Raw genomic sequence first — 22,122 nt, 5'->3', positions numbered from 1 at the left:
TCTCTATGACTCATCAGCCCACGGAGAAGCTGAAATTCATCACTTTGATCCAAAGAAAAAGATGTTCCGAGATGGAGCTTCTTGGGTTTCCCACATGTGCTACTTCCGTACTTGGATTAAACAAAATCAGGACTGAGCACAGCTCAAGGCTGTGTCAAGCGGCCCTGTCGTCCTCGGGGAAGTGGGGCGCTAACAGCAGCCGACATTTGGTCCTGTGAACTGAACTCTTCCCTGCCACTTGTCCGGTATGACTTCTGGACTAAAAGAAAAACCGGTAAAGCTCCTAAAGCAGCTCTTTTAAGTCATGTCGCCCCAGGGCTGTGCCTTCGACAGCTAAGAGAGGAATCCAGAAGAAAGGAGGTCAGAGCCACGCTGAGTACCTACATCTCTGCCGTCCAGCTGAAGAGGCTTGGGGATGGGCAGAGGACAAGGCTGGATCAGGGTCCAGGCTCTGGGAGGACTTGGGTTTGGGGCAAAAAAACAGCAAACCTGAATTCGTCCCTTTCTCGACAGCTACAGGGAGTCTGGTAAAGCTATCAGAAAATGGAGTTTCTGTGTCTAAAAAGAACTGGCTTTTCCCTATGATTTTCAAATGGAACTGCTTTCTGTAAACACAAAAACGAAATTCTTTGCCATATATGTGGAAAACTGTTGCAACCTTAATAAATGAAAGTATTTTATTTTTTAAGAAACAAAAACAAGATCCCAAGTTCACAAGAACTATAAAAATAAGAATTAAATGCTTTGCAAACTTGGGCACATACAGAGCAAAACTTTAAACCTTAAGTGAATTCTACAACATTGCAAATTACATTCGTCAAACACACATATATTTAGCATATTAAACATTATACAAATGTCATATATGTGCAGAGAGAGGCCACAAACACATCACACCCATACACACAGAACATGTATCAACCCAGATTTCAATACTTGCTAATGAAAAGAACCACGGATTAAGCCCAATTACTAATGGGAACAACCTAGGCTGGACTTCTTCAGGAGAAGACATGGGAGAGAAAACTGGGTTCTGCACTTGTGTCCACCGGCACAGCGGGCCAAGGGCTGGGGCTCGGGGCCACCTCGTCCACAGCTGTGTGCCCCAAGGGGTCACCCAGGCTTGCAGCCCCGAGACCTCGCCACAGGAACGGGCCCTCAGTGTTTCCCTGATGCAATGTTCCCTGGGTCTCTGATCACAGTCTGAATAAAGCCAAAGCTATGTTCAAACAAGAACGCGCAGTCAAGGTCAACCGCGACCCAGAATGCGGAGCAGGAGCCTCCGGGCGACAGTGGCCCCCACGCAGCCTGGACGGCACACCCAGAAACGGGCTTCCCGGGCTCTCAGGGGCCTGCGGGTGCCTGCAATGGGCCCTCGCATCCTCAGAAGTGTTCACAGCATGCCTCTGCTTACAGAAGTGATTCTAGGCATTTAGGACACACAGCACACACTTAAAAGGACCAGCTTTATGTCTGACACACTTTTCACGTGTTTCTTATTCGTCTTTTACCGGCAGGTTCGATTCATCCTCGTTTAGTCGCTAAGTTGTGGCCAACTCTTTTGCAACCCCATGGACAGTAGGCACCAGACCAGGCTCCCCTGTCCATGGGACTCTCCAGGCAAGAATACTGGAGTGGGTAGCCTATCCCTTCTCCAGGTGATCTTCCCAACCCAGGGATCCAACCGGACTCTCCTGCACTGCAGGCAGATTACCACTGAGCCACGGGGAAGCCCATGGGTACAAGCAGGCAGGCTATCAAATGCAGACGCGCGGGAGGCTGTCAGGAAGCACCAGGCACTTCCTGCGTTAACGTTCTGCCCTCTGCTTCTTTCACTGAGTACCAGCTCTCATACTAACTCCTTCTCTCAGCTTTACAAACTCGTCACAGCCACTCACCACGTCCAGGTTCCACAGCGCTGCCCAGTGGGGACGCCCAGAGTGGACCGCCCCCCAGGCCCCCAGTCTCTGCCTGGTTCCCCTGCTGTGCTGACCGCAGCCCGTGCTCCGCCCGGCTGTCAGCGCAGGATGGGAACCTGAGCCCACCTTCACAGCAGTCCTGCCACACTCGGAGGTCCACCCGGGGGATCTCGTCACAGCTGCTGTAGCCGTGCGGGAACTCGGCCACGCGGAACACGTCCCTCTGCACGCGCGTGATGTTGTCGGCGTTGTCGCACACGATGCGGGCCAGGGAGCTCTGCTTGATCTGGATGAGCTGGGCAGGAGTGAAGACCCCCGGGTTCTCGTACCACAGCCTGCGTCCCCGGAGCGAGAGCGAGGTCAGAGAGAGCCTGGCGAGGCCGCAGCCCCAGCAGCTGCTTAAGACCATCCTCACGCTCCGCTCTGCTCACAACACAGACCTGAGAGTCACGTGCTTAGGTGCCAGAGCTCTGAGCAACCCGTAAAGCAGAGATGAGAAGCCACACTAAGATCAGCAGCGGTCACTGCTGAACCAGCACCAGCCACTTTCCGGGAACACCCCTGCACGGGGCACCCGCTGAGCTCCAGGGGCTTACCTGTCCCCGTCCCGAAGGCGTCTGAACTGCGTGCTGAGCAGACACATCAAGGTGGGTCCCAGGCGGCTGCCGGGCACCAGGTCCTCCACCATGAGGGCCGGGAACAGGTCGATGTTGAGTGGGGAGCCGTACAGCCTGCAAGACAGAGCGGAGCCTCAGACTCAGTGCCAGGGCCCGGGGAGCGCCAGGCGCACGGTCGTGTCCGACCCTCTGCGGCCTCACGGACTGCAGCCCACCAGGCTCCTCTGTCCCTGGGATTCTCCAGGCAAGGATACGGGAGTGGGTTGCCATTTCCACCTCCAGAGGATCTTCCCGACCCAGGGATCAAATCTGGGACTGACTCCCACAAGGCAGAGAGATTCGTTACCATCTGAGTCACCAGGGAACCCCAAGATGAGTGTTGTCGGAAGTGGGATTTGAACCCACGCCTCCAGGGAAGGCTGCGACCTGAACCAGAGCCCTGGACTGCTCGGCCATCCTGACGTGGTGGAGAGCACGGCAAGAATGGAAGAAGCCTCATGCTGTTCACCATCACCATCTGACGTGATTCAGACTTTTATTTAACAATGACAATCCAGCTCCTTCTTTAAAGCATCTATCAGTGGTATTTTAAGAAACATTCCTGCTTCCTGTTTACACATGATAAAATACACACACAGAGATATTTATTATACAAAGTTTAAGGAAGCCCAGAAAACACAGGGAAGGAAATTAAAACCAAACTTTCCTGGCCGCTCAGAGACAACCTGAGGTCTTAGCGTAAACTTTCCACAGCCCCTGTCACAGACGCACATGGAGACGAAGCTACGAACAGCTGAAGACACACGCTCCGAAGACGCTGGCCTTCTACCCAACACAGAAAAGGTATTTCCTGCAAGGAAACCACTTACTAACAGGCACCGACCGTACCGAAGACTAAGTCAGCACGGCTTAAACATTCAGGAACGAGCTCTTTCATCAAACTCTTCCAAGTCCTACGCATCCTGTAATTGAGAAGCCTCTTCCACCTCCTCGGCCCCGGGATGCTGACCTTGGGCAAGGGCGGGCAGGGCCTTCTGCAGAGCTGCTCGTCTCGGGAGTGGGCTCAGCGTGAGGCTGCCCTCACCGCCCCCAAGTTCAAGGGCCTGCACGCTGAACTTCAGTTCAGATGGGAATTGTCAGGAAGGGCCAGGCGAGTTTGGTTCTCTGCCTGAGGGGGCTTTTCCCAGAGGAGACACCCCGTTCCCAGGTGGGGCTCCCCCTCTGTCTGCCCCCACCTGAACGATCGGCCTGCAGGGAGGCCCCCACGCTAGGGGCGCAGACTCAGGCAGAGAGAGGGCACCTGGCTGATCACAGCCCCCAGCCCAGCTCACCCTCCACTCACACCAGGCTGCTGGGAACAGATCTGGTCAGACGTCACCGACACAGCAGGGGCCGCTTGCTCCTGCACCTCCGTCCAGAGGCCTCCCTTCCCTGGCGGGCTCGCGGGCCGAGGCTGGGGCCCGCTGTCCTGTGTCGCCTCTCCTCTGGGACACCCCTCTCACTCCCACTCTGTCGGGCCTGATGCAGGGGAGGGGAGACGTGGGACCCCCGTGTGGGCGGGTCATGCATTCGGCCCAGGGCCTGCGACCCCCAACAGGGCTGGGCTGGAGAGCAGGTCCTCCGCATGGTGGTGATGTAAGTCGGGCAAGGGACAAACCCTGGGGAAGTGACCTTGTCCCTCTGGACGAGAACAACAGAGGATATTCAAGCGTGAAAGACACAGACCATAGGCAAGGTCTTGGACAGGAGGGTGTTCGTCTGTGAACCCAGCCACCTGACACTGACTTAAACCAAGACTGGAGCATGTGAAGCTGAGTAGATGACAATGCTCACTTAACTTACAAACGCAGTGAATTATTAGTAAGGCGCCACTTTCCCCAGAAAGCATGGGCCCGGCCCCAGGGGAGCACAGCTGAGCCTCAGGGTTAAGCCTGTAACTTAGGAGCCAGCGGCCCACCTTCTACGGAACAGGAGAGTCCGGAGCACACCGAGAGTGAGCCTTTACAAGAAAGCATCGTTTTTCTTTCTAAAACGACTCTTTCAAACCCGAGGGAACCGACTGCACAGTCACAGGGGCCAGTTGACCAGCGGCTGTGAGGGTCCCCGTGAGTGGTCACCTCCACCAAAGACCAGCTCAGAAACACCGGGACAAAGGATGTGAAACACACGACCAGAGGAGCCAGAGTCGACTGGACACAAGGAGAGAGGCTGGTGGGTCTTGAGAGCTCGGTCAATCCACGGTCTGGATGCACAGGGCCTGGCAAGCAGGCTGGCGTGGCGGGAAGCCCCTCTCAGCAGGCCTGATGAGCCCAGGCTCGGCCGCTGCTTTGCCCCCAGAAGGACAGGCTGCCCAGGGCTTCCCGGGGCCCCTGCTCTGTGCGGCAAGTCTCCTCACACCTCTGTCCCCCCAGCCCAGGGACATCTCTCCCGGGAGGGGTTGAAGCTGCCGCTGTGGGGCAGGGCCCCGGGGGACGTGGACAAACTTCAGGGCTCAGGACTCAGCGTCCTGCCGGCACTGGGGCCACTGCCTGGGCTCCGGGACCACAGCAGGTGCGCTCAGCAGCCTCCCCTCTTTAAACTCGACTGCACCCCACCCTCCCGGGCTCGGCCGGCATGGGCGGAACCTCGGCTCCCGAGAGCCCGCCCCCCACCCCACGCGGCCCCCACGCGCACCGCTGCAGCTTCTCCCGGATCTCGGGGCTCTTGATCTCGTTCTTCAGGTCCTCGAAGGTGTGGGCGGCCGACAGGTTGCAGTAGACGCGGTACTCGTGGTAGGGCGGGATGCCGTGGTCGCGGCCGCGCTGAATGTTGATGGCGGCCAGGTCCAGCGCCACTGTGTGCGCCATGGAGAAGAGCCGCTCGGTGAGCTCCGTGTTGAGCAGCTGGGATGGCACGCGCATTTTGCCAGGCACGCCAAACAGGCCGCGGAGCAGCGGGTCGATGCCGCCCTCGTTGACGATGCGGAAGGGGGAGAAGAAGGCCTTGTGCAGCGGCACGTGGCCCAGCGCCAGCGGCCGGAAGTCCTCGTCCAGCCGCTGCAGCACGGGGTTGACCAGCGTGTGGCCGAAGCGGAAGGCAGCCGTGGCGAAGGCGTTGACGATGCCGGCGTTGACGCCCGGGTCGTAGCCACGGTACTCGCCCAGGATCTTCATGCCGGCCTCGCCCAGCACCTTGGGCAGCCAGTGCTGGAAGGTGATGTGCTGCACCTGGGCGCCCACCAGCTTGCGGGCCTCATGGTAGACCGTGTCGCCGTCCCAGTGCGGGTTCAGCGCCAGCAGCTCGGTGGCCACGCGGTTGTGCTCGCGGAACCAGAGCGTGTGCATGCTGGTGAGGCCCAGCTGCTCGTTGGCGCGGTGGTCGCCGGCCAGGAAGCAGGGGATGGGGCTCTCGTTCTCGTCCCGCATGCACTCGGTGGGCGGCCCGGCGGCGAAGGGCAGCAGCGGCTTGCCGGAGCGCTGCACGATGCCCTGGCGCAGCAGCCCGCGCTGGCTGGCCAGGTCGCGGACCGCGCGGGCCTCGTGCTCGGAGCTGCCGTACACGTTGGAGGCGTCGATGTAGGACGTGAGCTGGTTGATCTGCTCGCGGGGGTACACGGAGTTCATGAGCAGTGACGTCATGCCGCTGCCGCACACGGGGCTGGAGCGCACGAAGAACATGCAGCGTGCCCCGCTGCGCGCCCGCGGGTCGTCGGGCGGCAGGGCCACCGAGAAGCAGGGCGGGTCGTTGCTGCAGGCCGAGCTGCAGTGCTGCCCGTCGGAGAAGCGGGCCTGGCTCAGGGCCACCACCGTGGAGTCCAGGTCGTGGTCCAGGAACTGGCCCCACTGCATGAGCATGTGTGTGAACTGCTCGTCCGGGGTGACGGCCTCTGACCCGATGAGGGCCGTGGACACCAGGCGGGGCATGGGCAGTGGGTGCCCGTGGTAGCGCCGGCCCGGGTCGATGCCGCGCGGCGTGTTGAAGCCATTCTCGTACACGGCCTTGAGCAGGCGCTCGAAGGCGGTGAGCGAGGCGCCCCACATGGGGTGCTGCAGGTTGTTGCACGTGCCGTCGTGCGTGCGGTACTTCTGGTGGAAGCACATGTCCGAGCAGTTGTTGACGCGCCGGTGGGCCGTGCAGCCCGACAGGTTGGCAATCAGGCTCAGGTACTGTGGGGACACGAGGTCGTTGTAGTGGTAACCTGGCCGGGGTGGGGGGAGACGTGGCTTAGCGACCCGAGGCTGGGCCTGCTGGACCCGACTCGTGCAGGGACCCGGGAGGGGAAAGCCAGGGCAGTGAGCAGGTTCCAGCAGGAGCAGAGCTGACGCACCAGCGCCTGCTCCCGCCACAGGCCCTCCCGGGCCAGACGCCCAGGGCTCCACGCTCGTCCACGCTCTGGCTGGACACACCCGGAGCGCCTCAGAGCCCAGTGGGATGGACGAGACCTGGACTTACAGGGAACGGGGGCCAGAGCCCCTCCGCAGAGGACAGGGTCCTCAAGACCCACACACAGGGCAGTCAAGACCCACACACAGGGCAGTCAAGACCCGGGGGTGAGTCTGTCCGGGCCAGGGGGAGGCGATTGGACACTTGGGGAGGTGGGCTGTGCCAGAGGAGCTTTGAAGGGACAGGACGCCAGGCTCCCAGTGCCAGCTGGCATCCAGTATCAGACAGGACGCTGGGCTCCCAGTGCCAGCTGGCATCCAGCATCAGGCTCAGACCCGAAACTCTGGCAGCTCCCGCCTCCCAGAGAGAAAGCAAGGGTGGCCTTCTGCTCAGTCATAGCCACCCGGAGTAAGCCCAGTCCTGGGCCCAAGAGCCAGCCCGGCCCGGGAAGCGCTGCCTCCCACACGTTGCCCGGGCGCTCACCCCCTCAGGTCCCACAGAGCCTCACGGTGGGGGGGGGGGCCCATGCCAAGGGCCGGGGGGGAGGCGTGACACACAGCACCTGCTAGGGCTCCCCCAGCACCCTTCCCAGCACCCCTGACCTGGACCCAGGGCCTCCCAGAGCTCCCTTCTGCCCAGAGGACCTGAGGATCACGGCCCAGGGCCCAGGGCCGGGCCAGCACAGCCCCTGAGCTGAGCACACGTCTCGTCCCCACCCGCTCTCCCACCAGGCCCGTGAGAACCACAGCACCGTCCCCACTCAGGCCAACTGCAGTGACGATGCTCGCCACAGACGAGGGGCCAGGCGGGCTGGGGCCGCCCCGGGAAGGGGCTGGGGGGGGGCGCTGCGGGGTACTGACTGGTTCCGTTGAGGTCCACCATCAGGCCGTGCCGCACGTGTTCCTGGATCAGCTGCAGCGTCCGCTCGAAGATCTCCCCGGCCCGGGCCTGCTCCACCGTGTAGGGGTCCCGCGGGTACCGGAACAGGGCCAGCAGGTCGTTCGGGGAGCGAGGGCGGCTGGCGGGCGTGTGGGGTGAGGAGGCAAGAGGGGAAGAGATGACCGAGAACACAAGTCACTCAGGGAGCACCGTGGTTAACTGTCTCTACGGCTACATTTCCATGGACACGAAGCACCGTACCTTACTCATCCCATGGAAGGCAACAAAGCAAAGGAACAAAGTCAAAGACACTAAAAATAAACGAGTCGTTACGTCAATAGAAGAAAAAAAACACAGATAGTCTATTTTAATTCAAACGCAGCAAAAACACTTGAGGGTTGCCAAGATGAGCAAACACATGAATGGCTTAAGCAATACTTTGTTTTTGCCAACTCACTGAGAAACAAGCCCAAGGAATGAGTCAAAAGTTTTCTGAAATGTTCTACTTGTGAATCACAGGTCAGCTTCTGCTTGGAAAGGACACACCTTTCTGTTATCTTGGCCCCCAGGAAAGCTAACACAACGCTGTTCATGATTTGCAGATTAAAACACTGCTTGACATACAAGAAACAGGTGAGGACTTGGTGCAGGAGACCCGCACGCCCTCGCAAGCCCACCCGCGAGCAGGTCGCAGCTCTGGCTGCTCCTGCACGTACCTGTCAAACAGGTGCGTCCGTGTGGAGTTGATGGCCCTGTCCACGGTTGCGATGGCCTCGACGATGGACGTGGCCACAAATGGGTCCCCGTTCCGGCTGACATCGGGAACTAGGAGGCAGGAGGTCATGGGTTACCAGCAGACACACACACGGGGCACAGAACGAAGGCCAGACGCCACAGCGCAGACTCCGCTCCAGCGCAGTTTCCTCTTTTCCCTCCAACCCTTACATTTCTTTATCACAAATTCTACCAGGAGCTGTTTTCAAACTGCACGAAAGATGTCAGTCAGTCAGTCAGTCGCTCAGTCAACGTCCGACTCTTTGGGACCCCGTGGACTGTAGCCTACCAGGCTTCTCCGTCCATGGGATTCTCCAGGCAAGAATACTGGAGCGAGTTACCATTTCCTTCTCCAGGGGATCTTCCAGACCCAGGGATCGAACCTGGGTCTCCCACATTGGAGGCAGACGCTTTAACCTCTGAGCCACCAGGTAGACGCTTTAAAATCACAGGATTCCCCACAAAGGGTCAAAGAAGCTGTAACTGAAAACTCTGAAGCTCTTCTAGCGAAGTGTCAGCTGACAGGAAGGCCGATGCAGGTCCCCTGAGCAGCCGCCCTGCCCGGCTGGGCTTTACCGCCGGTGGATGCTGCGATGCCTCCCGCTGCTGGACCTCAGCCCACTCGCCTCCCGAGGCTCTGCTGCCCCCGTCCTAACCTCATGGAGGATCAGACATCCCACAGCCAGCCTGTGTGCATGGCACTGTGCTCACACACACATACACACACACACACACATACACACACACACACGGCTGCGGAACCTGCTACCTCTGAAGTGACCGCTTCCTTTCCACTGTTCTTTCTTCATTCCTTTTCCACTTAATAGCATTTCACTTTTCTAGTATTTAGAGTTTGCTAAACAAAACACCTTTGTTCCAACAAAGCTTTTATCTTTAAAAATGCCTCAGGACAGGTCACCAAGAACGTGCACTTTAACAAATTCAATGGCAAATATTTTCCTTCAAAATATGCAAACCTTCTAGAAAACTCGAGATGGTTGAAAACGCCCTTGGTGAGATGCTCCGCGGCGCAGGCCCTCCTCCACGCGCAGGCCCTCCTCCTCCGGGCGCATCCCCTCCTCTGCGCGCACCCCGTGCTCTGCGCGCAGCCCCTCCTCCGGGAGCACCCCCTCCTCCGCGCGCACCCCCTGCTCCGCGCGCAGGCCCTCCTGCGGGCGTACCCCCTCCTCCGCGCGCACCCCCTGCTCTGGGCGCACCCCCTGCTCTGGGCGCAGCCCCTCCTCTGGGCGCAGCCCCTCCTGGCCCTGACCTCACATAAAGCCCGAGTCGGGTTTGTATTGTAAAATAGCTGATTAACAATGTGTGGTAGTTTCAGGCGGACAAAAAGGGATTCAGTCACACATAAGTATCCAGACTCCCCTCCCATCCAGGCTGCCACATAACATTGAGCAGAAGCCTGAAAAGCACAGCATTCTCAACACACTATTTTTTCATATTCTCAGAGTTGTAATCGAAGTTTCAAGTCCCATTCAAATATTTTTAAATCACTAATCACTTTTAGCAGTAAAATACATGGAGCTATATCAAAGTTTTCAGTGAATGTAAATTAGAAATCTAGTCATACTAAGTTCAACGAGTTGAATCAAAATGTCATAATTTTTTCAGCTAGGCAAAAACTCATGAATTTTCTAGGACCAATACTATTTTAACATAATATATATACACAGAAGCTTTCCTGGTATGCTTCATAAAGGCTTGAGAGAGAAGGACAGCAAAAAACAAAAGAAGGAAAAATTGAAGAAATGCAAACTAAGTGAAATGGGGAACAGGAAACAGCCTGGAGAAGGCAAGCCCAGGCCAGCTGCTCATCAGAGTCACACCGCGCCCTGGAGAAGGACAGTGGCACCCGGGCACCTGCAGTCTCCAAGCAGTCCGAGATGACCTGTTACGCATCTGCATTTTAGAAAGTGATTATTCTGGGGCTTCCCTTGTGGCTCAGCTGGTAAAGAATCTGCCTGCAATGCAGGAGACCTGGGTTTGATCCCTGGGTTGGGAAGATCCCCTGGAGAAGGGAAAGGCTCCCCACGCCAGGATTCTGGCCTGGAGAATTCCACGGAGTGTACAGTCCATGGGGTCGCAAAGAGTCGGACACGACTGAGCGACTTTCACTTTCAGAAGTTTTTCTATTAAATGGTAGTTTCGATGATATAGAATGCTATTATTTTCTGTTGACCAGTTGTGATATAATTATTGTAATCAGCAAAAATATAATGCTAACAGATGTTTATCATTTTTCACAATCAATAGCCAGAGAAAACACGAAACATAATCACACTTGCAAGCCCTGAAGGGAACATGATCAGCCTAACGACACAGAAACTGCACAGTTTAGGGCTAAGTAGCACGACGCGGAAATGCACCCGTGCACACATCCTCGGCCGCTCAGCCGGTCTGGTGCCTTTAATCCGCTTAGGGTTAAGGCATTTATCTCTGGCTCAGAGGTTAAAGCGTCTGCCTCCAATGCGGGAGAGCCGGGTTCGATCCCTGGGTCGGGGAGATCCCTTGGAGAAGGAAATGGCAATCCACTCCAGTATTCTTGCCTGGAGAATCCCATGGACGGAGAAGCCTAGTAGGTCATCTCGGATTGCTTGGAGACTGCAGGTGCCCGGGTGCCACTGTCCTTCTCCAGGGCGTGGTGTGACTCTGATGGTCGACTGAGCGACTTCACCTCACCTCACGATGATTACACGTACGGCATCACCATGCTCTTAATTGTTTTGGGTTTATTTCGTGTGGGTCTTTTCCCTCTCTTGTTTCCTGCCTACAGAAATCCCTTTAGCATTCGTGGTACAGCTGGTTTGCTACAGATGTATTCTAACTTTCGCTTGTCTGGAAAGCTTTAGATTTCCCATCAAATCTGACTGAAGTCTTTCTGGGCAGAGCACTCTCGGGTGCCGGCTCTTCTCTTTCATCACTTTAAATGCGTCACGCCATTCCCTCCGGCTTGGGAACCTGCTGACGGCCTGGCAGGAGCTCCCCTGGCTGTCGTCGGTCACTTTTCCCTTGCTGCTTTTCGTGTTTCAGCTTTGCCTTTGGTTTTTGTCAGTTTCACCGCCACGTGTCTCGGTGTGCTCCTCCTTGGGTTTATCCCGCCTGGGACGCCGCGCTTCCTGGACGTGGTGGACTATTCCTTTCCCACGTTAGGGAATTTTTCAGCTATTTCTTCAAATAGTTCCTCGGGTCCTTTCTCTCTCTTCTTCTGGGACTCCCGTAACGCAAGCGTCGGTGCGTTGATGTTCCAGATGTCTCAGGCTGTCTTCATTTCTTTTCATTCTTTTTCTGCATTCTGCTCTGTGGCGGTGATTTCCACCGTTCCGTCCTCCAGGCCGCTCCCCTGTTCTGCCTCAGTTAATCTGCTACTGGCCCCTCCCGGCGCTCTCTTCATCTCTGTTTGTTCTTTAGTTCCTCTAGGTCTTTGGGAAACACTACCTGCATCTTTTCCACTATGTTTCAGAGATCCTGAATCATCTTCACTATCAGTATTCTAATTTTTTTCTGGAAGGCTGCCTATCTCCAATTCATCTGGTTGCTTTTCTGGGGTTTCATCTCATCCCTTCATCTGGGACGAAGTCTTTTCATCATGGTTACCTTTCTGAGCTGCTGTGGGATTGTGGCCCTTCTTGCTTCTTCTGTCTGCCCTCTGGCGGATGAGGCCACCAGGCATGTATAAGCTTCCTGACGGGAGTGACTTGGTGGTGGGAAAAACTGGGTCTTGGTCAGTAAAAATTTAATCCAGTTACCCACTGATCCCACCTTGTGAGTCGTGCGGCCTGGGGTCTACAGGCTGTACGGTAGGGTCAGTGGTGACCTCCACGGGGACTTAGGCCAAGGGCCCCTTCCAGGACCCCCGCTGCCAGGACCCCCGTCCCTGTGAGGAGCCGCGGCTGGCCCGCGCCTCCACAGGAGACCCTCCCACACAGGCCGGGAGGCCCGGCTCCGTCTCCCGTGGGGTCACTGCTCCTTTCACCCGGCTCCCGGCACACACGAGACTCTGCGTGTGCCTCCAGGACGAGACGCTGCCTCCCCCAGTCCTGTGGGAGCCCTGTAACCGAACCCTGCCGGCCTTCAGGGTCAGGCTCCCGGGGGCGCCCAGTCCCCGTGTCAGACCCCCAGGCTGGGGGCCCTGACGAGAGGCTCAGGGCCTCCCCCCAGCGGGAGAGCGCCTCTGGCGTCGCCCGTGTCGCGGGCCGCCCACCCTGGGGGCATGAGATTTCATTTTCCTGTGCTTGCCCCCCTCCCGCCACTTCGCTGTGGCTTCTTCGTCCCTGCACGCGGGCTATCTTTTTGGTGGGCTCCGTGTTCTCCCGTCAATGGCTGTTTGGCCGCCACAGGAGGAGACGAGCCGACATCCTCTACACACCCTTCTCCTCTGCCATCTTGAACCAGAAGCCCCCTCATTAGGTGATGTTTAGAACCTAATATTTTTATAGGTTTTATGCATCTAATGCCACAAGTCAGACAAACGGACAGGACAATCGTACATAATTTTATCACCTAACATTTCGTTATTACCAGTGACTTAAGTTGAATTTGTTTTTAAATCAGAAATTCACTGATTTAATTTTTAATCACTCCAGTCTAACATAATGGGAAAATAAGGTCATTTAACATTAAAAAAAAAGAAAAAATGAAAAAAAGAGACATGCAAATACGCCTCTACTGCTGTCTGCAGGCAGCCACGGGCACCCATATATGCAACGGTGCTTTTTCCATTTTTCTTATACTTGAAAAATAACGTTGCTTTGACATGGATTACTTACACAAGAAATATAAAAATAATCTCCCATCCACAATCTCCAAACTAACCACATTTTAGTGAATTTTCTTTACCCTTTTTTCTAAGGTACGTAAATATGTTTTTGAATTACTTTTCTATGACTATTGCTTGGGAAAAAACAGATTCAACTTACCAAGCACAGGTTTGGGTGGAACTGTAAGACTTACGAAAAGCTACAGGGTTGCATTTCACCCTGTTTGCTGGGAGCCCAGGAGCACGCCCAAGGTGTGCAGCCCTGGGATGGTGGAGAGGCCCTGCCAGTCAGCACAGAGCGGGCCCACCAGGCCCAGACCCGGGAAGGAGGGTGGTCCCTGCCCTCGAGTGGGCTTCGGATGAAGGCTGAGCACACCCCAGGGCCAGACGAGGCCACACACACTCAGAACAGACAGAAAGCAGAACGAAGGGGCCCAGACTCCACAGCAGGAGCTGCGCCTGTGCTTCTGCCAAACGGTGGCTGCAAATTACATGCTGCAGAACTCGAGAGCGTTTGGGCAACCACTAAACCAACTACAAAACCCAGAGCGGGGAGGCCCTCCAAGTGGGCCGCCACAGCGCTCTCGGAGCCCAGGGCAGTGGAGGGGCGCAGCTGTGCCTCCGGGCAGCGCAGACCTCTCTGCAAAGCGGACGTGCCCTGCCCTCTAACAGCCTCCAAGCTCGTGGGGCTTCCACTCCGCAGCCTCACCGTTCACGCTGAGCACCATGCTGACCGACGCCTGCCCGATCGTGTTCCGGGCCACGCACTCGTAGCGGCCAGCATCTGCGGTCCCAACGTCGCGGATGGTCAGGAACCCCTCGGGGCTGATGTGAAATTTCCCGCTTTCCGTCACCTGAACCCCATCCTGGAGCAAAATAAGCGGAGAGGACGGTGGGAATCAGACTAAGGACCCGAGGGGTCTCTCCTAGGGGAAGGGCACCGCATGCCGGGGCCTCGTGAATGGAGCCCTCCTGACGGCTGTTCTCAGGCCCGCCAGACACTGGGACGCCCCTGCCCAGTGCAGATTCGAGCGCAGGAGTCCCTCTTGCCCGCTGGCGGAAGACCCAGAAAGCCTGAGAGACAAGCCTCGCTGTGTGGACTCTGCAGGGTCCCAGGGCACAGAAGGCCACCTTCGTGGGATGTGTGCTGGGCTGGGGGTGCAGGGTGGGGAACCCAGCGTGTGCGAGCAGCCAGGGCAGGTGTGTGTCACCGAGGAAGGCAGGTGACCTCCCAGGACGAGGAGGAAGCAAGGCAGGCGGAGGCGTCAAGGCCCCGAGGACCCCACCTCCCTCCCAGGGAACCTCTTCACGACCTCCAAGAATGCGGCTTGTATTAAACAATTTGTTCACAGTTGAACACAGACTAGCGTTTCTGTGCTGGGCTCAGTAAGAACAACACAGTGAAATGGGACACCAGAAAATCTCTCCAGCGAGTGTTGGACCAAGGACCTAGCAAGAGGGACTTCGTTTTCGATTCTGTCACCAAGAAGGACGTGTACGGGCAAATGTCCCGAGTCTGTGTTGTTCAGGTCGGCTGTCTCCCCCATGAAGGCAGGTCTGGATGCCTTGGCCCCTACCTTGTTCCAGGTGACAGCGGGCTCCGGCTCGCCCTGGGGGCGGCAGGGCAGCTGCACGTTGCTGCCCACCTCCACCGTCATGTCCCTGGGGACGCTGGTGAACACCGGGGTGACTGCAAGGCAAGGACAGGGGCTGCCACGCACAGAACCCAGGCAGTTCAAGGTTTGCGGCAGAGGCCCCGCCCCCGGTCGGGGCAGGCCCAGGGCACCGAGCACCCTCGCTGTGGCCGGGCCGCAACCCCGTTTCCTGCCAAGAAGAAGCCAGACAGGACCTCTGGGGCTGCCAGCCTCCCCGTGAGCGGCAGCCTCAGGGCAGTGGCCCGCCTGTCCATGTGGCTCCTGCCCTGCGTGCGAGTCCAAGGCCTCGACCCCCAGGAGCTGGTGATGAGGAAGGAGGCAGGGCACCAGCTGACGGTCCCACTCACGGGTCATTCACCGTCCTGCCTGCTCAGGACTGGAAGGAAACCCAGAGCCCAGCGGCTGGATCAGACCCAGGCCCCAACCCCTATCTACACTCTGCAGGCAGAGCCTCCAGCCCCTTTCCCAGGCCAGGCCACCCACGACCCAGGGCCACAAATTAGCAGTGGAAGCCCAGCCCACTGAACTGCAGGCGCCCACCATGCCCGTGCCCACCATGCCCGCGCCCCCCATGAGCAGGGTCCCCACAGCTGACATGGATGATTCCGGCTATGACTGAGGCCTCAGGATGCAAGTCCAGGGGTGGTCCCCTGGGGGAGAGTGAGGAACCACCGCCTACCTCGGGGCTGGACGGTCAGGTGTGCGGTGACCCTCTGGGAGCCGATGATGTTCACGGCCTGGCACTCGTACTGGCCCTGGTCATGCAGGGCGACGGCCAAGATCCTCAGCGTCCCCGACGACAGGACCAGGTGGCGCCTGTCCACCGACAGCTGGCTCCCTGCAAGGTGGAGATGCGCTCTCAGTGACATGGACGCAGGGACAGAGCCTGGCCTTCCTTGGGGCCAGGCAGAGGCCTGACTGAGGGACGGAAGGATTGAGGAGCTTCTGTCCCCAGGTCCGTGTTCCCAGAGACGGGCCTGCCGCCCTGGTCCTTGGTGAGGACAGGTCCAGCCGGACATGCCGCAGCGCTGGGTCACGTCTGGTTCCACTGCTGCGGCCTGCCCAGGGCACCATGCCCCAGGGAGTGATGGGGGGGGGCAGAGCGGGTCACTGCCCTGCAGGCCACTCACCTCCTTTGGTCCAGGCGATGACAGGCTGCGGGTAGCCCTTTGCCTCGCAGTGGAACTCAACCGTCTGGCCCTCGATGACAGCCCTGTCCTGGGGCGTCACGGTGAACTGAGGAAGCGCTTACGGGGGGGAAGACGCAGAAACAGGCATTTAGGGGACAGCTCTGGGCGCAAAGCCAGTCTCCTCCCCGGAGCGAGGCCGCCCCCAGGGCCCACCAGGACCCCTCTGCTGGCGCGGCATCCCAGGGCGGGAGGAAGAGGCCAGAGAACAGGATGTGGGGCAGGAAGACGACCACCCCCAGGTGCTTCTCAGCATCACATGGCCACGTGTGCGGAGACTGTTAGTCCAGCAGCACAGAACTCGCTGATGACCAACCTTGGCTCCGGCAAAGGGCCCAGATTCACCTCCTCAGCCTAAACCAATGTGTTTGCACGTGGGTAAAATGTCATCTAGCACAACTGTGTGCGTGCCAGGAGTCACGCCATTATTACTGGGTGAGAGACACCAAAGGACATTACAGATAAATATGTCCCACATAACTCCATTTTCATAAAAGCAACAAGCCAACTTCCCAGGCGGCGCTAGGGGTAAAGAAACGGCCTGCCAATGCAGGAGACTCAGGAGACGGGGGCTCAATCCCTGGGTCAGCAGGGTCCCCTGGAGGAGAGTTATGGCAACCCCCTCCAGGATTCTGGCCTGGAGAATCCCAGGGACAGAGGACCTGGTGAGCTAGAGTCCCTGGGGTCAGGAAGAGCCGGACCCGACTGAAACGACTCAGCACACACACAGCAGCCACAGTCAAAACCAAACAACGTGACTGTAAGGCCACACGCGCAAAGAGCGAGCCAGGGGGCAGAGGAAAAGTCACCAGCTGCCAGTGAGTCTGCTTCTGCCGGAGGCTGGGAAAGCTGGTGAGGAGGCAGGAGGGGGGAAAACTCGCTTTCTGCATTCACTCTCCTGTGCCGTCCTCGCACTTGTCAACCAAAGTCCCACTTTGCAATTAAATTTGAAAACTATTCACAAACTCATTCTAGCCAGTTAAGGACTTTGGAAACACACAAGTCTTAGAACTATATATACTCTCAGACTCCGAGTTCAGAAATCGACCCTAAGGAAATTCCAAGATGTGTGCCAGACTTCCAGACAACAGTGAACTGGCACGCTCACCTACATTCACGTGGAGGACACAGCAGAAAACCAGAGCCCTGACCGCCTGATGCCTCCGGGCGGAAAATCAGCATGTCAGCAGTCCCACGGAGGGTCTGCGGGGACGGGAGAAGATGCGCAGGCTCTGGGACGGGGGTACCAGGAGGAGCTCCGGGGCCGCTCCAGGGCAGGTCAGGGAGGCCAGGAAGGCGGGGCTCCACGCGGACGGGCCTCACCTTGGACGATGATGAAGGCTGTGGCGTGGATGCTGTCCACGGTGTTGGAGGCGAAGCAGGTGTACTCCCCACTGTCCTCCTGCTCCACGTTCTGGATATAGAGGCCGCCGGACGGGGTGATGCTCACCCGGGGGTCTGTGGGCACGGGGCTGCGGTCGCCCCTGGTCCAGGTGATCTGCGGCGGGGGGTGGCCCGTGGCGCTGCACTCCAAGGTCACACCCTCCCCGACCAGCACTTCTGTGTTCTGGGGCTGGATTACAAACGCCGGGCGAGCTGCCGTGGGAGACAGATTTGGAATCAACACCCTCCAGCTTAGCAGACGCTTCTGCTTGGGCTTCCTACTCGCTCTACCTACTGGCGTCTAGAATGAGTAGAAGCAATTCAGCCCAACGGCAGGCTTCGTCCCCTTTCCTTTCCAAAGGCACGCGCAGCCCGTAAAGACGGTGCACGGCGTCAGGTCAAGCCAGCATCAGCAGGGCTGACCAGTCGGAACCGGCTCCTTTTCCAAACATGGACTGAATTCTGGCGCAGTCTCACTTTTGATGGTTCTAGAAGCATTTTGTCAGTCTTGATAGTAAGTGAGCCTTGCTAGCAGTTCTTACTGGTAATAAAACACTGTTTTCAAAGGGTATTCAGAACATACAGAAATAAAAAATTTCCCTCACAGGAAGGAAAATACAAATGTATAGTGTGATAATAGTTTTCGACTCTAAATCCAGAAAAAGAATCCAGACATTTCTTACTGAGCTCTTGAGATGAGTATGTACAGAAACGAAACATGTTTCTAACATGTCAGGAGCACAGACTGCCTCGTCCACCAGGACAGACGTGGCCGGGTACATCAAACCTGGAAACTCACTCACCATCCGCCCAGAAATCACCCTGCTAGGACTTTACCACGTAGGTATTTTAATAATGAGAGGGTAACAGGCAGGAGGGCCAGGGGGCTCCAAATGGAGGAAACAGCCTGCAAGCGTCAGACATTTTTATCTCCCTAAGGCGGCAGGAAGAAACTAACTAGCAATATTTTTTTTCCTTCTCTATACAAATTTAAAAGGCGGTTTCTCTTAAAATTCTGTGTTGCATAACGACACCTGGTTTCACTTGAAGTTAACCATTGCCTTTTCCTTATGGAAATGCTTATCTTAAGCTATGCTAATGTGCTACGCATTTACCCCAAACTGTCTTCGAGTCGGTTCCGCTTTTTGGCTCAGAACCTACTTGATAAACCAGTGTGTTATACTCCGATATCGTTCCTCTAATCTGTGTAAACGACACTATTTGTATGGTGCTCTGCCCTTCTTCAGGATTCAAGTTAATCCTTTTATGGCCCGAGATGAACCATTTGGAGCCAAGATTATCCCAAAATACATCTTATGGGTGAGGGGCCTGGTGCCATTCTAAGTTTTGAGACATTCCTTTCTTTCATTAACAGACTGCTGGTGACTATATAACATCCAGCTAAAGACTAACAGGGGGGTACTCTTTCTGCCCCCTTCTAATGCCTACATCAGAAGCTTTCTCTATCTCCTTTATACTTCAATAAAACTTCGTTACACAAAAGCTCTGAGCGATCAAGCCTCATCTCTGGCCCCAGATTGAATTCTTCTCCTCCAGGGACCAAGAATCCCAGCGTCGTAATTCAACAACAACCTTTCAATGAGCTTATAGAACAATACATGTTATTTAAAAAGGACTTATTACTGCGCCGTTTCTTTGGGCTGACGTCCTTACCCACAATTTTCCAACCCAAAACCCTCCAAAAATAAGTAATCTTTTTGTAACTTCTCTGTTTACAAACCTTGATCTATCTAGCCCAAAGCTACTTGCAGTCTTCATCTGTTCCACTTACTGAACAACTCAGAGGGCTGAAGGGGATTTTATATACTGATTATGATGTTATTTGAGATTCTGTGACAGTTTAGAGCAGAGCAAAATGGTGGGAAAGGTGCAGGTGATAAACACTAATTAAAAGAAAAAAGGTTGCCTCTGTATAAAATCAGATCAACCTGAAGGCAAAAAACACTGACAGAAGTGAAAGGGTTAATAATCAAAGTTTCATTAATGAGGAAGATAAACTCTGTGGACTTATATGCCCCTAATAACAGAGCTTCAAAATAGATAAAGAACATTTACCCCTTTGTAACTCATGGAGACTTACTTCGGGGTCCATCATCGTCTGTATCATGGGACTGCCAGAATTCCATAAAGGGGCACAGCCCATGTATTTTGGGCTTTTCAGGCCATAAATCTTTGAGTGTGATTATGTTCTAAAAAAGACTTAATCAATAGACACTGAAGTCTGAAGTTCATTTCATTATCATGTATTCTAAAATGCTATTCTTAAGTTTTTTCAATCACATAAAAAAGGTGAAACACATTCTTCATGTAAAGATCTTGTAAAACCAGGCAGTGGTCCAGGCTGGGCAGCCCCTGGTCCAGGCCGGCTGGCTGCCACTGGCTGACCCCTTGGTCTGCAGTGACCTTCCCATCCCCCTGTAGGAGACCCTTCACGTGCATTTCTGGGAGCAAGGCCAACAAGCTCAGACTGGTGTACTAAGGAAGGCTCTTGTTCCTGAGAAACAAATGAAAATTCAGATCAAAAGAGGTTAGATTTGGAACTCTTGAGCCAGAGAGAGACTCTACTATTCCCATCCAGGGATCAGCGGCCCCTGTGCTAAAGACTTGCGCTGCTCACGACCTGCCGTCCCCTCTGTTCTGACGCGCACCTCCAGCACTGCCCCACTCTGATCAACATTACACGGGCCTCCCTGGTCCTCGCAAGCAAAGCACAAGCTCCTTCGTGACCAGGAGCCCTGTCGTGTCTGGCAGACTCAGCCGTGCGGCTCTGCAGAGATCCTGGACGCCTTGTTCCACTCGGGGAACCTGGGATTAAAGGGATTCGACTTGGCTGCAGTTATCTGTCCTGCGCATTCCTCTGAACTGGTGTTTGAGAGCTGGGGATTCTCATTCATCAGTAAATCTGGACTATGTCTCTGCTGGGATATACTGAGCATACAAAGTTCTCATAGCAAGACTCTAAACAAAGAAACGCAGAAATCATTCATCCTGCCACCGAGGGTGCTGCAAGGCCCTGCATCCCACAGCACGAGAGAAACAGAGACCAGGCGCGCTCACACGAGGACGACCCGGAGCCGCGGAGGCACCGCGGCCGCCTGTGCTGTGTCCCGCGGCCCTGGGACCAGGGCCACCCCCGGCTCTTCTCCAAGGGCCAGCTCCTCTTCCGGCCAAAGTCCCCAGGGTCAACACTCGGACAAGAGCGGGGTTTGTGACCTGGTGCGGCCCAGGCCAATCCAAGGACACAGCTGTGCTTCCTTTGGCTCCAACTGTCTTTTCAAATCAGGTACCAATATCTCAGATACGGGAACTTTGCACCAAAATTCAGATTTGGGGTTTTTCTTTTAAAGTAGCCAAGGCCTGTAGCGCAAGAGCAAGCCCACTGCCAGGGGGCAGCCAGTGAGATGCCCTTGGGACCACCGTGAGCGGAGGCATTGGGCGGGGACACTTGTCTCCCAGGTGTCCACAGCCCTCTGGACAGCGATCCCAGCAGCGGCTACCCACGGCCACTCTGAGTGACCACCTGGGTTAAGGGTTGGCGGTGGGCCAGAGCTACGGTCGGGGGTCACCTGTGACCCTGAGCCGACCCTGCTGCCGGCGCTCCAGCCGAGACGCTGGTGTCTGTCCCTCGCCACCAGGTGCAGAGAGAGGGGGGCGGACGGGAGGAAGGGGATTCGGGGTACTGAGTGTCCGAGGAGCTCTGTGCCTACCTGGAGACCGGAAGTACCTGAGGGTCACCTCCTGCGTCTTCACCTCCCCAGCCACGTTCTTCGCCATGCACTGATAGATGCCCTGGTCTGTCTCCCGCGTGTTCTGGATCATGAGGGTCCCGTCATCCAGCAAGTTCAAGCGGGAATCCGTCTTCATGCTCAGCTCGTTGCTATAACAACAGACCCAGCTGGCTCAGGCCCCCAAAGCACAGGAAACACCAGTCCTCCGCAGGTGTCTGGTCCCGGCCCAGGGACCCTGGCCTCGAGGCACAGAGCACTTGAGGCACCAGAGAAACGTCTCCTCCTCTTTGCGTTCCCTCCAGCGAGGAGCAGGAAAGGTCAGGGTGGGCAGGCACCGCGGAGCTTCTGGGGCACTGGGATGGCTGGGACCCAGTGCCCAGCACCCCTGACGGCTGGGACCCAGTGCCCAGCACCCTGCCCAACGTCTAGGACCCAGCACCCAGCACCCTGCCCAACGTCTAGGACCCAGCGCCCAGCACCCCTGACGGCTGGGACCCAGTGCCCAGCACCCTGCCCAACGTCTAGGACCCAGCGCCCAGCACCCTGCCCAATGTCTAGGACCCAGCGCCCAGCACCCTGCCCAACGTCTAGGGCCCAGCGCCCAGCACCCAGCCCAACGTCTAGGACCCAGCGCCCAGCACCCTGCCCAACGTCTAGGACCCAGCGCCCAGCACCCTGCCCAGAAGCACTCACTTGTTCCGCAGCCAGATGATCTCGGGCTTGGGGTTGCCCTCAGCTCTGCAGGTGAAGAAGACAGTGTTGCCCAGGGTGACGTCGGCATCCTGCGGCTCTGACGTGATCCGCGGCCTTTCTGCGCCAAAAGAGA

General features: G+C 56.6%; 1 protein-coding gene across 2 annotated transcripts in view; it reads right to left on the bottom strand.

Annotated features, from left to right (window-relative positions):
- Positions 1-22,122, bottom strand: part of PXDN (peroxidasin) — a 66,295-nt gene that overhangs the window by 4,973 nt on the left and 39,200 nt on the right. For both annotated transcript variants that reach the window (XR_011145016.1, XM_068974749.1), the window contains exons 8-19: positions 21,990-22,107; positions 21,276-21,445; positions 17,488-17,760; positions 16,108-16,224; positions 15,657-15,815; positions 14,900-15,012; positions 14,032-14,188; positions 8,494-8,602; positions 7,759-7,916; positions 5,210-6,713; positions 2,516-2,650; positions 2,046-2,254 (exon numbers count right to left, since the gene is read on the bottom strand). Coding sequence is in view for 1 of the 2 variants with exons in the window: in XM_068974749.1 (XP_068830850.1) it covers positions 2,046-2,254; positions 2,516-2,650; positions 5,210-6,713; positions 7,759-7,916; positions 8,494-8,602; positions 14,032-14,188; positions 14,900-15,012; positions 15,657-15,815; positions 16,108-16,224; positions 17,488-17,760; positions 21,276-21,445; positions 21,990-22,107 (3,222 nt within the window). In the remaining variant the exon portion in view is untranslated. The remainder of the gene's footprint in view (positions 1-2,045; positions 2,255-2,515; positions 2,651-5,209; positions 6,714-7,758; positions 7,917-8,493; positions 8,603-14,031; positions 14,189-14,899; positions 15,013-15,656; positions 15,816-16,107; positions 16,225-17,487; positions 17,761-21,275; positions 21,446-21,989; positions 22,108-22,122) is intronic.

Source organism: Capricornis sumatraensis, chromosome 6, assembly GCF_032405125.1.
Source record: "Capricornis sumatraensis isolate serow.1 chromosome 6, serow.2, whole genome shotgun sequence".
In the NCBI taxonomy this organism is placed as follows: domain Eukaryota; kingdom Metazoa; phylum Chordata; class Mammalia; order Artiodactyla; family Bovidae; genus Capricornis; species Capricornis sumatraensis.
This window is presented reverse-complemented; position numbering and strand designations above follow the sequence as displayed.